Source organism: Nerophis lumbriciformis, linkage group LG20, assembly GCF_033978685.3.
Source record: "Nerophis lumbriciformis linkage group LG20, RoL_Nlum_v2.1, whole genome shotgun sequence".
NCBI classification, from domain to species: Eukaryota; Metazoa; Chordata; class Actinopteri; order Syngnathiformes; family Syngnathidae; genus Nerophis; species Nerophis lumbriciformis.
Window position 1 is genome coordinate 6,196,841 of NC_084567.2, and position 18,239 is coordinate 6,215,079.

General features: G+C 41.2%; 1 protein-coding gene across 1 annotated transcript; it reads right to left on the bottom strand.

Annotated features, from left to right (window-relative positions):
• Positions 1–324: 324 nt before the first annotated feature.
• Positions 325–15,456, bottom strand: LOC140679605 (uncharacterized). The gene is made up of 2 exons (XM_072915271.1): positions 15,426–15,456; positions 325–2,595 (listed from the first exon to the last, which is right to left on the bottom strand). Exons 1-2 carry the CDS (start codon positions 15,454–15,456, stop codon positions 1,178–1,180), a joined length of 1,449 nt encoding a protein of 482 aa, XP_072771372.1. The 3' UTR covers positions 325–1,177.
• Between the last annotated feature and the right edge of the window lie 2,783 nt (positions 15,457–18,239).

Sequence of the window (18,239 nt, forward strand, 5' to 3'; positions counted from 1 at the left end):
TTGGAGTTGATGTCAGAAGGCCAGGGAAGCTAGGGTCGATAGGGGGTTTAGCTCGCTCGTCTGCGGGAACAAACTGCCGCCATTTCTTGCCGTGCTACCGAGGTCCTTTGTCCCTAAATTGCTCACACACTCTGGCAGATTCAATGGGGGTCTGGCGGCAGATTTCTTTGAGTTTATCGTTGGAAATGCATCTGCTTTGAGTGTCGCAGGATATCCACACATTCTTGCCATCTCTGTCGTAGCATAGCTTTCGTCGGTAAAGTGTGCGGAACAAACGTCCAATTTCTTGCCACTTTCGCATCTTTGGGCCACTGGTGCAACTTGAATCCGTCCCTGTTCGTGTTGTTACACCCTCCGACAACACACCGACGAGGCATGATGTCTCCAAGGTACGGAAAACAGTCGAAAAAAACGGAAAATAACAGAGCTGATTTGACTCGGTGTTTGAGAAAATGGCGGATTGCTTCCCGTTGTGACGTCATCGCTTCGAGAGCGAATATTAGAAAGGCGTTTAATTCGCCAAAATTCACCCATTTAGAGTTTGGAAATCGGTTAAAAAAATATATGGTCTTTTTTCTGCAACATCAAGGTATATATTGACGCTTACATAGGTCTGGTGATAATGTTCCCCTTTAATAAAAATCTAACTATAGATGTCAACATTGTTTACGTGCTGCAATCCTCATTTATGATTGCTGCCTTTAGTAAGAACTTAACTCTTTTATGTTTTGCTCACATTTGCTTTCTTTTATTTGGACTTGTCAAGTTGGTGGTTTACAAACAAGTGCGTTATAATAAACAAGTTAAAACTCAACCAAAATCATAATAATACTTAAATGGAACATACTAAACTGTACAAGTATATCAAACCAACTGTTAACTGCAAACTTGCGCGTTTCTTGTCGTCGTTTCGTAAAATCTTGCCATCTTTCGCCCTTCTTTATTTCCTCTCGGGGAACTCTAAAGATAATTGTATCCTTTTTGCTATGTGAATAGTTCGACCAGCCTGAAACAACACAATCATAGGGCATTTTTCTACGAAAAAGGCAAAATGCCGCCCTTCTGGGTGTCACATATTTAATAATGAGCTGGGTGTAAGGTCAAGTGGATACACCCAAGGCAATTAAATGTGTGTTCTCAGGAGATTGGACATCGTGTTACTTTGAGGACAGAACAACTAGATGTTTTCTCTACTGTGAGTCCTTGTGTGGCGACACAAATGTCTCCTTTGAGTATAGCTTTTGCCACAAGCTGAACAACTCAATGGTTTTTCTCCCGTGTGTTTAAATTTGTGTCTAGTCAAACACTGTTTGTTAGAAAAGCTTTTCCAACAGACTGAGCAACTAAACGGTTTCTCTCCAGTGTGTGTTCTCATGTGGTCACCTAGACTGCCTTTTTGAGAAAACCATTGACCACAAACTGAACAATAAAATGTTTTTTCTCCTGTGTGTGTTTTCATGTGTTGAGCCAAAGTGCTCCTATGAGAAAAACGTTTACAGCACACTGAACACCTGCATGGTTTTTCTCCTGTGTGTGTTCTCATGTGGTCAGTCAAACCGCCCTTATAAGAAAAGCTTTTGCCACAAACTGAACAATGAAATGTTTTTTCTCCAGTGTGTGTTGTCATGTGTCGCATCAAAGAGCTATTTTGAGAAAAGCTTTTACCACAAACCAAACAATTGCACGGTCTTTCGCCTGTGTGCGTCCTCATGTGATTATTCAAACTGGTCTTGTGAGAAAAGTTTTTACCACAAACTGAACAATCAAATGGTCTTTCTCCTGTGTGTGTTCTTATATGTTGAGTCAAACTGGTCTTGTAGGAAAAGCTTTTACTACAAACTGAACAATGAAATGTTTTTTCTCCAGTGTGTGTTGTCATGTGTCGCGTCAAAGAGCTATTTTGAGAAAAGCTTTTACCGCAAACTGAACAATCAAATATTTTTTCGCCTGTGTGTGTTCTCATGTGATTATTCAAATTAGTCTTGTGAGAAAAGTTTTTACCACAAACTGAACAATCAAATGGTCTTTCTCCTGTGTGCATTCTTATGTGTTGAGTCAAACTGGTCTGGTGTGGAAAGCTTTTACCACAAACTGAACAAATAAATGTTTTTTCCCCTAATTTTGTTCTCTCATGTTGAGTCAAACAGCCATTATAAGAAAAGCTTGTGCGACAAACTGAAGATTTGAATGTTTTTTCTCCTAAAGAGCTCAAAGTTGTTTTACATTTCTTCTTTTCAGAGCATTCAGAGTGTTTGTTGTCAGTGTGAGTCCTCATATCACCTTCACAGTCTGTATCGCTGCTCAAAGTTACTTCAACCTCGTCTTCAGCCTCACTATCTGGTAGTGGAGCTAAGAGGTTGTCTACTTGTGGTTTCTCTTCATCTTCTTCAGTCTTCATAGAGAGAACAGCCGGTGGCAACTTGGGGAGATCAGCTTTCTCCGGCCCCAGAAAACACTCTCCCTCCTGAGTGATCCAGAGTTCCTCCTCTTCCTTTTTAATGTGAGGTGGTTGTGAATCTTCCTGCTTCAAAGTAGAGCTCCCCGCCTGCAGCTGAGGCGGAAGTTCTTCTGGATGACCAATCAGCTGCTGGACGTCTGAGGAAAACAAATAAGTTCAATGTGTTACATTACGATGCATAATCTTTGTTTTGTTCATAGGGCTGGGCGATCAAATGATAATGATCGATTAATTTCAGCCAGCTGTAAACCTACATTAACTCAGATCAAATAGGGCGGAAATGTCTGTTACCAGATAAGTTACCAGTTAAAAGTAGGGATTCAAGTACTCTGTGTACTCCTGGGCCTTATTCAGACTTTATCAGCGAATTTGCAGAGTTCGTTGCTGAATCATGCAGATAATATAGCTATCATGGGCAATTTTAATATCCATATGTATACCCCGTTAAACTTTCTAGTTATAGCGCTCAAGAGTATAACTGATAGATGTGGTCTTACACAAATAATACATGAAGCCACGCATCGCAACTGTAATACGATAGATTTGGTTCTTCTCCGGGGTGTCACCACTTCTAAAGTTTTGGTACTCACTTATGAAATTTGAAGTTGTGACCCATTGTCGACGTTTTGAGAATAGCCAATCCTTTAGCAGCCGTAACATTATTGCTGCTACAAACACGACTCTCTGGCCTACTGCCCTTGGTAATGGCATCGTTCCCCAATTAGGTGGGCTACAACGATAGCCTTACCAAACGACTTTAATGATGCTCTACACAACGCCATTGATAATACAGCACTTTTAAAAACTAAGAAGGGTCCCTAGAGACGAACTCCCTGGTTTATGGAAGAAATCAGAGCTCTTAAATAATCACGTAGGAAGCAAGAACGCAACTGGCATGCAACCAAACTAGAGGTTTTGCATTCAGCATGGAGTGATAGTTTAATAACTTATAAACACACTATTGCTTTAGACAAAACGAATTACAACTCAAATCTTATCCATCTCAATTAAAATGATCCTAAATATTTGCTTAACACAATAGCATCGCTAACCCAACAAGGGTCTTTTCCCAGTGGCTCCACCCACTCAGTTGACGATTTCATGCACTTCTTTATGAAGAAAATTAAGCTTAGTAGAAAAGAGATTAAAGACACCATGTCCCTAAATCTCTGTCATTTTCAACAGGTAACGCTAGAAAAACTCTTGCGGCTCGCTAATGGGACAAAACAAACATCTTGTATACTCGACTCGCTTTCTGAGAAACTCATCAAGGAGCTGTGTGCGATATTAAGAATATCAGTGCTAAATATTATCAATTTACTGTTACCTTAGCATTCAAAACAGTGGTTATTTTTCCTCTACTGAAAAGACCCCATCTCGACACTGACCCTCCTTCTAAACCAGGGGTCGGCAACCCCAAGTGTTAAAAGAGCAATACTGAAAGAAAAATACAGAAAAATCTGTCTGGAGCCGCAAAAAATTATGTTATAATGAATGCTACACATGATCAAAGTCAAAGTACCAATGATTGTCACACACACACACACGAGGTGTGGCGAAATTATTCTCTGCATTTGACCCATCACCCTTGTTCACCCCCTGGGAGGTGAGGGGAGCCGCGCCCGGGAATCATTTTTGGTGATTTAACCCCCAATTCCAACCCTTGATGCTGAGTGCCAAGCAGGGAGGTAATGGCTCTCATTTTCATAGTCTTTGGTATGACTCGGCCGGGGTTTGAACTCACAACCTACCGATCTCAGGGCGGACACTCTAACCACTAGGCCACTGAGTAGGTAATGATGTGTCTATATTAGCTATATTAGCCTACTATCAAAATCAGGCTGACGCAAATCTTCGTTGACAGAAATGTTCAAATGTAACCTTTATTCTACGCATTTTTACACCATTGAAAAACATGAGTAAAATGGAGGCTTCTCAGAGGGTGAGATTGCTCCTGGAAATGATTTGCTTGATAATGGCCAAAGGTATAGATGTGTGTGTCCTAGTTAAAGGGGAACATTATCACCAGACCTTTGTAAGCGTCAATATATACCTTGATGTTGCAGAAAAAAGACCATATATTTTTTTAACCAATTTCCGAACTCTAAATGGGTGAATTTTGGCAAATTAAACGCCTTTCTATTATTCGCTCTCGGAGCGATGAGCAATCCGCCATTTTCTCAAACACATTACAAACACCGAGTCAAATCAGCTCTGTTATTTTGCGTTTTTTTCGACTGTTTTCCGTACCTTGGAGACATCATGCCTCGTCGGTGTGTTGTCGGAGGGTGTAACAACACGAACAGGGACGGATTCAATTTGCACCAGTGGCCCAAAGATGCGAAAGTGGCAAGAAATTGGACATTTGTTCCGCACACTTTACCGACGAAAGCTATGCTACGACAGAGATGGCAAGAATGTGTGGATATCCTGCGACACTCAAAGCAGATGCATTTCCAACGATAAAGTCAAAGAAATCTGCCGCCAGACCCCCATTGAATCTGCCGGAGTGTGTGAGCAATTCAGGGACAAAGGACCTCGGTAGCACGGCAAGCAATGGCGGCAGTTTGTTCCCGCAGACAAGCGAGCTAAGCCCCCTGGATGTCTTGGCTCACACCGTCCCTTATGCCACCGAAGATGATCAAGAGAAGAATATCGACCTTAGCTTCCCTGGCCTGCTGACATCAACTCCAAAACTGGACAGATCAGCTTTCAGGAAAAGAGAGCGGATGAGGGTATGTCTACAGAATATATTAATTGATGAAAATTGGGCTGTCTGCACTCTCAAAGTGCATGTTGTTGCCAAATGTATTTCATATGCTGTAAACCTAGTTCATAGTTGTTAGTTTCCTTTAATGCCAAACAAACACATACCAATCGTTGGTTAGAAGGCGATCGCCGAATTCGTCCTCGCTTTCTCCCGTGTCGCTGGCTGTCGTGTCGTTTTCGTCGGTTTCGATTGCATACGGTTCAAACCGATATGGCTCAATAGCTTCAGTTTCTTCTCCAATTTCGTTTTCGCTACCTGCCTCCACACTACAACCATCCGTTTCAATACATGCGTAATCTGTTGAATCGCTTAAGCCGCTGAAATCCGAGTCTGAATCCGAGCTAATGTCGCTATAGCTTGCTGTTCTATCCGCCATGTTTGTTTGTGTTGGCTTCACTATGTGACGTCACAGGAAAATGGACAGGTGGTTAAAATCAGGCACTTTGAAGCTTTTTTTAGGGATATTGCGTGATGGGTAAAATTTTGAAAAAAACTTCGAAAAATATAATAAGCCACTGGGAACTGATTTTTAATGGTTTTAACAATTCTGAAATTGTGATGATGTTCCCCTTTAACCTGGGTTCGATCGAACCCTAGGGGTTCGGTGAGTCGGCCTCAGTGGTTCAGCGGAGCCTCCGCCGCGGAGGTCAAGAGACACCCAACTCATCGTGTAAATAAAAACTTCTCCCTATCGGCGTATTATGGATACCCCCAAACAATGTTCCCTCTAATTTTCCATCTGATTTGCAGATGTGTAATGTGTTGTGAGTTCACGTGTTGGTTTTGTTCTTTGAACAAGGAGATGTTCATGCACGGTTAATTTTGTGCACCAGTAAAAAAAACATATAACTTAGTCATGAATTTGAATTTTTTATTTATTTATTTTTTTCACTAAATGGTTCGGTGAATGCGCATATGAAATTGGTGGGGTTCGGTACCTCCAATAAGGTTAAGAACCACTGTTCTAGAATCATACTTGCCAACCTTGAGACCTCTGATTTCGGGAGGTGGGGTGTGGGGGGTGGGGGGGGGCGTTGCTAAGAGGGGAGGAGTATATTTACAGCTAGAATTCATCAAGTCAAATATTTCATATATATATATATATATATATATATATATATATATATATATATATATATATATATATATATATATATATATATATATGAAATACTTGACTTTCAGTGAATTCTAGCTATATATATATATATATATATATATATATATATATTTATTTTATTTTATACATATATATATATATATATATATATATATATGTATATATATATCAAACATAATAGTGTGAGTATATATATATATATATATATGTATATAATAAAATATATATATATATATAGCTAGAATTCACTGAAAGTCAAGTATGTATGTATATATATATATATATATATATATATATATATATAGGGCTTCACGGTGGAAGAGGGGTTAGTGCATCTGCCTCACAATACGAAGGTCCTGAGTAGTCTTGGGTTCAATCCCGGGCTCGGGATCTTTCTGTGTGGAGTTTGCATGTTCTCCCCGTGACTGCGTGGGTTCCCTCCGGGTACTCCGGCTTCCTCCCACCTCCAAAGACATGCACCTGGGGATAAGTTGATTGGCAACACTAAATTGGCCCTAGTGTGTGGATGTGAGTGTGAATGTTGTTTGTCTATCTGTGTTGGCCCTGCGATGAGATGGCGACTTGTCCAGGGTGTACCCCGCCTTCCGCCCGATTGTAGCTGAGATAGGCTCCAGCGCCCCCCGCGACCCCAAAGGGAATAAGCGGTAGAAAATGGATGGATGGATGGATATATATATATATATATATATATATATATATATATATATATATATATATATATATATATATATATATATTACCAGTGTTTGAGAGCAGAACTAAAAGTAAAGAAAAGACAAGAAATACGCAGACGTGGTTGTGCAAATAAACTCACGTCTGAGTGATAAATATTGAAATTGCTGGTCAAATCCACTGTATTTTTTATTTTTATAACAGAAATTAAAAGCTTGTTGTTGTTGTGCAGGAAAGCAAAGTGCTTAATTCAACACGGATGACCACATTATAGCGTCTTTGGTGATATTTGTTAGCATCCAGAAAATATCCTGAGTAGTATTAATAAACTAGATGAATAAATCTCTTGTAGGCTCAACAGCATATATACTGAATCTACTGATATACTCAATCTACTGAAAATCTTAGTTGTTCAGACAGTTAAGTGTTTAAAAAAGTTTAAATTGGGTTATGTTTGTGATGGGGAAAGACGTTAATGTGTCTTGTATTCATGTTAGCATTAAAGCTAGCTAGTGGTTAGCACGCAGGCTTGCTTTTCCAGTAAATGAGCAGTATCACCGGTTTGAGGGTTTATCGAAGTGTGCTTATCAATCAGAGTTTTACGATCATTTTGATTAGAATGGTAAAAGTAATTGTCGTAGTTTTACTGTGGTTCAATCATCAATACCAATCATCGTGATATTCCGATGTGCAACCCAGCAATGGAGGTGCACACAGAGAAACACCATGAGTAGTGCTAACAAGACAAATAAGTTTGTTATTTTACATTACTTTATGCGTACAAATAGGTTTCTTTTTAGTGCGCATTAGTTGTTAACAAATCCATTTCAACATGCATTATCACAGCAGTATTAAAACCTCTATCGTCAGTTGAATTTAAAGGGCTCATGTTATGATTTTTTTCTACATTTAAAACACTTTCTTGTGGTCTACATAACATGCAATGGTGTTTTTTTGTTCAAAATGTTGCATAGATTATGTTTTACAGATCGTTTTCAAGCCATGTTGTACTTTTTAGCGCTTCCATATGGAGTCTATTGACAGATATGAGTTAGAACTATACGGTCAATTGAAATAGAAATCAATCAATCAATCAATCAATCAATCAATCAATCAATCAGTTTGCCCAATAACAAGATGATGAAGAAAAAGAAGGAACTTATTGACCACAAGGTTGGACTACAATGGCAGATTTCCGGCAAAGCACTCTGGGTAAATGTATACCAATGGCGTCACATTCTGGGCGAATTCCCAAAGGCTCGTTTGGAAGAAGTATTCATGAAGGAAGGAGAGATTGTTTTACAAATATCTCTGCAATGCCTTCATGGTTTGATTTTACATTTTGGGGACTTATGCAAATCTCAAATATACAAAAAAAAGTACCAATAGGTAAGAAAAGTTGGTTTTGCATAATAGGTGCCCTTTAAATAATTTATATTGTATAACATTTATATTGCACAACCTTACTAATATAAGTTACTATTTATTCTAACATACATTTTGTCCACATTGCACAGCAGTATTTGGATTTACAGATTTATTTTTTTGTATGATTCAGTTTTCAACAAACTCTCTGGAACAAAAGGAAGTAGTTCCGTGATGTTATCAAGAAAGAAGTATCCACATCTCAAGAATGAGTTGCTTGTAGAAATGTACATTGGCATTTTTGCCTTTTGGTGAATATTGTAGGTCTCTAACAAGGATCCAAAAATAGATTGTCCTCTGTAAAAACAGACAAAACAAACATTCTAAATATTTAAATTTGCTTTGGTGATTTTCTTAGATTTTATGAACTGTGACACTTGTGGAGAACTTCCCGATCAAAATTATTCTTGTTCTTTATTACCTCCAATCCTCTGCAGGTTGATGTAGACATGTGGTCCAGTCTACCTCAGTAGAAGCATTTAAGTCCCATCTTAAAACTCATTTGTATACTCTAGCCTTTAAATAGACCCCCTTTTTAGACCAGTTGATCTGCCGTTTCTTTTCTGCTCTGCCCCCCTCTCTTTCGTGGAGAGGGGGGCACAGATTCGGTGACCACAGACGAGGCCGCTAGCTGTCCAAAGTCGGGACCCGGGGTGGACCACTCATCTTTGCATCAGTTGGTGACGTCTCTGCGCTGCTGACCTGTCTCCGCTCAAAATGATCTCCTGCTGGCCCCACTATGGACTGGACTCTCACACAACTATGTTAGATCCACTATGGAGTGGACTCTCACAATATTATGTTAGATCCACTATGGACTGGACTCTCACACTATTATGTTAGATCCACAATGGACTGGACTCTCACACAACTATGTTAGATCCACTATGGAGTGGACTCTCACAATATTATGTTAGATCCACTATGGACTGGACTCTCACACTATTATGTTAGATCCACAATGGACTGGACTCTCACACTATTATGTTAGATCCACTATGGACTGGACTCTCACACTATTATGTTAGATCCACTATGGACTGGACTCTCACACTATTATGTTAGATGCACTATGGACTGGACTCTCACAATATTACCGGTATGTTAGATCCACTATAGACTGGACTCTCACACTATTAACTAGATACACTATGGACTGGACTCTCACACTATTATGTTAGATCCACTATGGACTGGACTCTCAAAATATTATGTTAGATCCACTATGGACTGGACTCTCACACTATTAACTAGATCCACTATAGACTGGACTCTCACACTATTAACTAGATCCACTATGGACTGGACTCTCACACAACTATGTTAGATCCACTATGGACTGGACTCTCACAATATTATGTTAGATCCACTATGGACTGGACTCTCACACTATTATGTTAGATCCACTATGGACTGGACTCTCAAAATATTATGTTAGATCCACTATGGACTGGACTCTCACACTATTAACTAGATCCACTATAGACTGGACTCTCACACTATAAACTAGATCCACTATGGACTGGACTCTCACACAACTATGTTAGATCCACTATGGATTGGACTCTCACAATATTATGTTAGATCCACTATGGACTGGACTCTCAGACTATTATGTTAGATCCACTATGGACTGGACTCTCACTAGTTTGTTAAATCCACTATGGACTGGACTCTCACACTATTAACTAGATCCACTATGGACTGGACTCTCACACTACTATGTTAGATCCACTATGGAGTGGACTCTCACAATATTATGTTAGATCCACTACGGACTGGACTCTCACACTATTATGTTAGATCCACTATGGACTGGACTCTCACACTATTATGTTAGATCCACTATGGACTGGACTCTCAAAATATTATGTTAGATCCACTATGGACTGGACTCTCACACTATTAACTAGATCCACTATAGACTGGACTCTCACACTATTAACTAGATCCACTATGGACTGGACTCTCACACAACTATGTTAGATCCACTATGGACTGGACTCTCACAATATTATGTTAGATCCACTATGGACTGGACTCTCACACTATTATGTTAGATCCACTATGGACTGGACTCTCAAAATATTATGTTAGATCCACTATGGACTGGACTCTCACACTATTAACTAGATCCACTATAGACTGGACTCTCACACTATAAACTAGATCCACTATGGACTGGACTCTCACACAACTATGTTAGATCCACTATGGACTGGACTCTCACAATATTATGTTAGATCCACTATGGACTGGACTCTCAGACTATTATGTTAGATCCACTATGGACTGGACTCTCACTAGTTTGTTAAATCCACTATGGACTGGACTCTCACACTATTAACTAGATCCACTATGGACTGGACTCTCACACTACTATGTTAGATCCACTATGGAGTGGACTCTCACAATATTATGTTAGATCCACTATGGACTGGACTCTCACACTATTATGTTAGATCCACTATGGACTGGACTCTCACACTATTATGTTAGATGCACTATGGACTGGACTCTCACAATATTATGTTAGATCCACTATGGACTGGACTCTCACACTATTAACTAGATCCACTATAGACTGGACTCTCACACTATTAACTAGATCCACTATGGACTGGACTCTCACACTACTATGTTAGATCCACTATGGAGTGGACTCTCACAATATTATGTTAGATCCACTATGGACTGGACTCTCACACTATTATGTTAGATCCACTATGGACTGGACTCTCACACTATTATGTTAGATCCACTATGGACTGGACTCTCACACTATTATGTTAGATCCACTATGGACTGGACTCTCACAATATTATGTTAGATCCACTATGGACTGGACTCTCACACTATAAACTAGATCCACTATAGACTGGACTCTCACACTATTAAGTAGATCCACTATGGACTGGACTCTCACACTACTATGTTAGATCCACTATGGAGTGGACTCCCACAATATTATGTTAGATCCACTATGGACTGGACTCTCACACTATTATGTTTGATCCACTATGGACTGGACTCTCACTATTATGTTAGATCCACTATGGACTAGACTCTCACACTATTATGTTAGATCCACTATGGACTGGACTCTCACACTATTATGTTAGATCCACTATGGAATGAACTCTCACACTATTATGTTAGATCCACTATGGACTAGACTCTCACACTATTATGTTAGATCCACTATGGACTGGACTCTCACACTATTATGTTAGATCCACTATGGACTGGACTCTCACACTATTATGTTTGATCCACTATGGACTGGACTCTCACTATTATGTTAGATCCACTATGGACTAGACTCTCACACTATTATGTTAAATCCACTATGGACTGGACTCTCACACTATTATGTTAGATCCACTATGGACTGGACTCTCACACTATTATGTTAGATCCACTATGGACTAGACTCTCACATTATTCCCCACATCTGCGGTCCCCTCCAAGGTTTCTCATTGTCATCCCATTGGGTTGAGTTTTTCCTTGCCCTGATGTGGGATCTGAGCTGAGGATGTTGTTGTGGCTTGTGCAGCTCTTTGAGACACTTGTGATTTAGGGCTATAAAAATACACTTTGATTGATTGATTGATTCTTTTCACACACTGCACTACATTACATTACATTACATTACATTACCGACAAAATAGAGGAAAACACAAATAAGCCACATGAGCTCTGGAAAATCCTCAACAATCAGCTTCCTGGTTGCAGCCAGGAACTAAAAAACAGACTCACCACCATCAACATCAAGGAGGGTGACTCCCTCATTACAGACAAAATGGAGGTAGCAAGCAGACTTATCACCTTTTTCACCAGCATAGCCACAACTCTAGTCAACAAGCTGTCCCACCACTCTGGTCGCTTTGGTGTAGAACACATTAAAACCTTCTACAGAAAGCTAGGAGTATCCAACAACAATTTCAAATTAGAAATGGTATCAGCGGATGAGGTGCTTAAAAAATTGAGCGCGCTCCACCCAAACAAGGCCACCGGCCTTGACAATATCCCCTCCAGATTCCTCAGGGACTCTGCTGCCATCATTGCTCCAATCATCACGCACATAATAAACCTATCAATTTTACAAGGCCAAGTACCAAAAGATTTCAAGATAGCAAGAGTAAATCCCCTCTTTAAAAAAGGAAGCAAATTGGAACCTGGCAACTACCGACCTGTTTCTATTCTCAGTTCCATTTCGAAAGTAATGGACAAAATAGTTTATGAACAGGTCGATAGTTACCTTGCCACCAATAAACTCATGTACAAATTCCAATCCGGCTTCAGAACTAACCACTCCACTGACACATGCCTTCTCTATCTGAGCGACCACATCAAACATGAGGTGGACGCGGGCAAATACTGCGGCATGGTCATGCTGGACCTTCAGAAGGCCTTTGACACAGTTAACCACGCTATTCTGTTGGATACGCTCAGAGCAATCGGATTTGATAAAACCTCATCGAGCTGGATGCAATCTTACTTGGAGGGGAGGAAACAGGTGGTAGAGGTGAAAGGCACCGTGTCCCCCCCCCCCCTCTCAGTAAGATGTGGAGTCCCCCAAGGCAGTATATTGGGGCCTTTACTGTTCCTAATATACATAAACGACATGTCATCAGCATGCGACTGTGAATTGTTTTTGTTTGCGGATGACTCGGCCCTGCTGGTATCAGACAAGGACAAGTCACAGGTGGAGAAAATCCTCAGTGCTGAACTCTGTAGAATATGCACCTGGCTCGCTGACAACAAGCTATCCATACACTTGAGTAAAACTGAATCCATCCTGTTTGGGTCCCACATCAACCTTAAGAAAGTCAATGACTTCACTATAAAAGTGGGTGACATTGTTATCACCAGGAAAGATGAGGTCACCTACCTAGGTTCCATTCTAGAGGCTAATCTTTCCTGTGATAAAATGGCAACCAAAGTAATCAAAAAGGTCAACCAACGAACGAGATTTCTCTACAGAATCTTCTCTCTGGTCAACAAAAGCACCATGAGGATTCTAGCGGGAACTCTCGTTCAACCCTTTTTCGATTACGCATGCACCTCCTGGTACCCTCGCACCTCCAAAACCCTCAAATCTAAACTCCAAACATCCCAGAACAAGCTGGTCAGATTACTTCTAGACCTCCACCCCAGATCACACCTCACTCCTACCCACTTCTCCAAAGTGGGCTGGCTCAGGGTGGAGGACAGAGTAAAACAACTTGCACTGAGCCTAGTCTATAACATCCGCTACACCTCCCTGATACCGAAGTACATGTCAAACTACTTCCTTAACGTAAATGACCGCCATAACCACAACACCAGGGGGAGCTCCACTAACCTCGTTAAACCCAGATTCCGATCTAACAAAGTTCTTAAAGGGGAACATTATCACAATTTCAGAAGGGTTAAAACCATTAAAAATCAGTTCCCAGTGGCTTATTTTATTCTTCGAAGTTTTTTTCAAAATTTTACCCATCACGCAATATCCCTAAAAAAGCTTCAAAGTGCCTGATTTTAACCATCGTTATATACACCCGTCCATTTTCCTGTGACGTCACATAGTGATGCCAACACAAACAAACATGGCGGAAAGAACAGCAAGCTATAGCGACATTAGCTCGGATTCAGACTCGGATTTCAGCGGCTTAAGCAATTCAACAGATTACGCATGTATTGAAACGGATGGTTGTAGTGTGGAGGCAGGTAGCGAAAACAAAATTGAAGAAGAAACTGAAGCTATTGAGCCATATCGGTTTGAACCGTATGCAAACGAAACCGACGAAAACGACACGACAGCCAGCGACACGGGAGAAAGCGAGGACGAATTCGGCGATCGCCTTCTAACCAACGATTGGTATGTGTTTGTTTGGCATTAAAGGAAACTAACAACTATGAACTAGGTTTACAGCATATGAAATACATTTGGCAACAACATGCACTTTGAGAGTGCAGACAGCCCATTTCAGGCGCGCTAAGAACATATATTTTTCCACGATTTCAGCACTCAGGTTAACCATACCTAAATAGACACAAAATACTGCATTACACAAGACTACCCGAATGTACTCGAATGATTGAAAAAAATAAATGTTTTTAAGCTAAATTATTGGTAAACACAGTTTATGTATAATAATTTATGTAAAACCGCGAGTAATGAATAAAGTTTTCATCAATTAATATATTCTGTAGACATACCCTCATCTGCTCTCTTTTCCTGAAAGCTGATCTGTCCAGTTTTGGAGTTGATGTCAGCATCTGCTTTGAGTGTCGCAGGATATCCACACATTCTTGCCATCTCTGTCGTAGCATAGCTTTCGTCGGTAAAGTGTACGGAACAAACGACTGACCATTTCGTCGGCTTTCCCCACACCCTCGTATTTTCAGCAAATTTTGTCCAATTTTTTGCCACTTTCGCATCTTTGGGCCACTGGTGCAACTTGAATTCGTCCCTGTTCGTGTTGTTACACCCTCCGACAACATACCGACGAAAGTGAGAAAATGGCGGATTGCTTCCTGATGTGACGTCACATTGTGACGTCATCGCTCCGAGAGCGAATAATAGAAAGGCGTTTAATTTGCCAAAATTCACCCATTTAGAGTTTGGAAATCGGTTAAAAAAAAATATGGTCTTTTTTCTGCAACATCAAGGTATATGTTGACGCTTACATAGGTCTGGTGATAATGTTCCCCATTAACTTATTCTCTTTCTATGCCACATCAATGTGGAATGCACTCCCAACAGGTGTAAAAGAAAGGGCATCTCTATCCTCCTTCAAAACTGCACTAAAAGAACACCTCCAGGCAACTACAACCCTAAACTAACACCCTTCCTTCCACATCCCACCTCCCCGGATTGTAAATAATCAAATGTAAACAATCAAATGTCGACACTTTTTCTTATACTTTCTGATCTCTCTCTCTATGTCCACTACTTGCTGTACATATCCTACCAAGTGAGACCTGCACGGTTCCAATGTCCATTCCTCAGATGATGCAATTGTTGATGACTGAAGTGTTGATATCAACCAAACCTACCCCCCAAACCCCCCCCTCCACATCCCACACCCCGGATTGTAAATAATGTAAATAATTCAATGTATACACCCTGATGATTATCTTGTGTGATGACTGTATTATGATGATAGTATATATCTGTATCATGAATCAATTTAAGTGGACCCCGACTTAAACAAGTTGAAAAACTTATTGGGGTGTTACCATTTAGTGGTCAATTGTACGGAATATGTACTTCACTGTGCAATCTACTAATAAAAGTTTCAATCAATCAATCAAAAAAGCACATCTCTTACTCTTCCCCAAATCTTAGTGGCCTAGTGGTTAGCGTGTCCGCCCTGAGACCGGTAGGTCGTGAGTTCAAACCCCGGCAGAGTCATACTAAAGACTATAAAAATGGGACCCGTTACCTTCCTGCTTGGCACTCAGCATCAACGGTTGGAATTGGGGGTTAAATCACCAAAATGATTCCCGGGCGCGGCACCGCTGCTGCCCACTGCTCCCCTCACCTCCCAGGGGGTGAACAAGGGTGATGGGTCAAATGCAGAGGACACATTTCACCACACCTAGAGTGTGTGAGACAATCATTGCTACTTTAACTTTTAACTTTAAATCTCTTCTTTCAAATCATTATTTTTTTAAACAAGCGTTTGTTTTTGCTCTTCCGGTTTGTAAATTAGACTTTTGCATTCTTTCATCTCCTCTGATGTGAACTCCACTGCCTTCTTCAAGCTAACAATCATGGCGGCTCTTTCTTTACATTCTTCAACAAGGTCGGCTCATTTCGTCTTTAAGGGCTTGAAATGGTTTTCAAATGACAAAACTTCAACTCACTCACCTTCATCTTTCGTCTTTATCTCCGTTGGTGATTTGCTGGAAGTTGATTCTCTTTCATGTTCTCTTTTAGCGGACGTCGCCATCTTAGCATAGCAGTAGTCGTCCATCTTCTATCACGTCTTCAATCTTCACTTCAGCTAACACTCCATTGTCAACACTTAAATTTAGTCTCGGGGGTTTTAGAAAAGACGAATGTTTGAGAATGTATATCGCTGTCAGATCAAACATTTTCAAGAAGCCTGAGCCGTTCAGTCCGCCATCTTGCTCCCTACCAAAGTCTTTCAGCTGCTTGGTCCGTTTGCGCATGCGCCAAAAGTCAGTCACTTCCGGTCCCGGCTCTTCTTTTAATCTGTGGACAACAGTTCGTTTCGTAATGTTTGTTCTGCCTCTTAATGTTTTTGACAGAGATTGTCAGAGGAGACACCACGACATAGTATGTTTCTTTTATTTGACGGTGTTTGTGGAAGTTGCAATGCATGATGGGAAACTCATGTTCCGCTCGGGTAGAGTGGACGTACCTTACTTGTCGTGTCTTTAGCCTTCAAACCTTTCCGAAATCAATAGTTATAAGTCAATAAGTTGTTTGAAAGTTAAAGTGACAAAACTGTGTAGCGTTTAAGTACATCGTGTGCATTATAAGGGATTTTTTTGTTACTTGTTAAATGCGGCTACTGTATTTGACTAAGTGCGCGTAGTGATGTGCATTTGTCGCCACCCGGTGTTTTTTTTTGGTACTTTAATCTGCCTGTTTTTCAATGATTTATTTGTAACGTTTTTGCATGGTACTAGGATTATTTATGTAAATGATAAAACTATTGTATATAGGTTTAAATACATAAGTACAAATATCCATACACATATATACATACATGCACACACACACAGAGAGAGAGAGAGAGAGAGAGAGAGAGAGAGAGAGAGAGAGAGAGAGAGAGAGAGAGAGAGAGAGAGAGAGAGAGAGAGAGAGAGAGAGAGAGAGAGAGAGAGAGAGAGAGAGAGAGAGAGAGAGAGAGAGAGAGAGAGAGAGAGAGAGAGAGATGTATATGCAGCAGGTTTAAAAGTTGTAGTCCCTTTGTCTTCCGAGCAACACACGCAATACAAACACAGATTCGATCCGGCTACGTATATATGTATGTATATTTATGTATGTATACATGTATACGTACGTTAGAGATGCGCGGTTTGCGGGCACAACCGCGGAGTCCGCGGATTATCCGCGGATCGGGCGGATGAAATAAAAAAAAAAAAAAGATTTTATCCGCGGGTCGGGTCGGGTGGTTAAAATAAAAATAAAAAAGATTTTAAATAGATTCAGGCGGGTGGCAGTTAAACCAATTCGGAAATATATATACATAGTTAAATGTTGTTACCCACATACGAAAAACGAGCAGGCACCTGCAGCATATGCCACAACAGAAGAAAAAAAAAAAAAGAGATGGACACTTTTACGGAGCGGAGAAGGGACGCCTCGCCGGGGTCCGGGACCGAGGCCCCTTCCCCCGAGAGGGCCCCACCAAGAGCCGTAGCTGAGGCGATCCGCGAGAAGGGCCCGACGCACACCCAGGGTCACCACCGCGCCCACCGCACCGACACCCTGCCTCGTCCGCCTTCGCCGCGGCCGGCGTCACGCGCAGCAGGTAAGCAGCTTACCTGCCCGCCACCCCCGTGGCCGGGGGCTCGTAACAGGGGTCACTCCGCGCGCTCCGCCCGCGCAGCTTACCTGCCCGCCACCCCTGTTGCCGGGGGCGCGTAACAGGGGTCACTCCGCGCGCAGTGCGCTCACGAAAGGGGTGGGGCTCACCCTGGTTGATATAGACAGCAGGACGGTGGCCATGGACGTCGGAACCCGCTAAGGAGTGTGTAACAACCCACCTGCCGAATCAACTAGCCCTGAAAATGGATGGCGCTGGAGC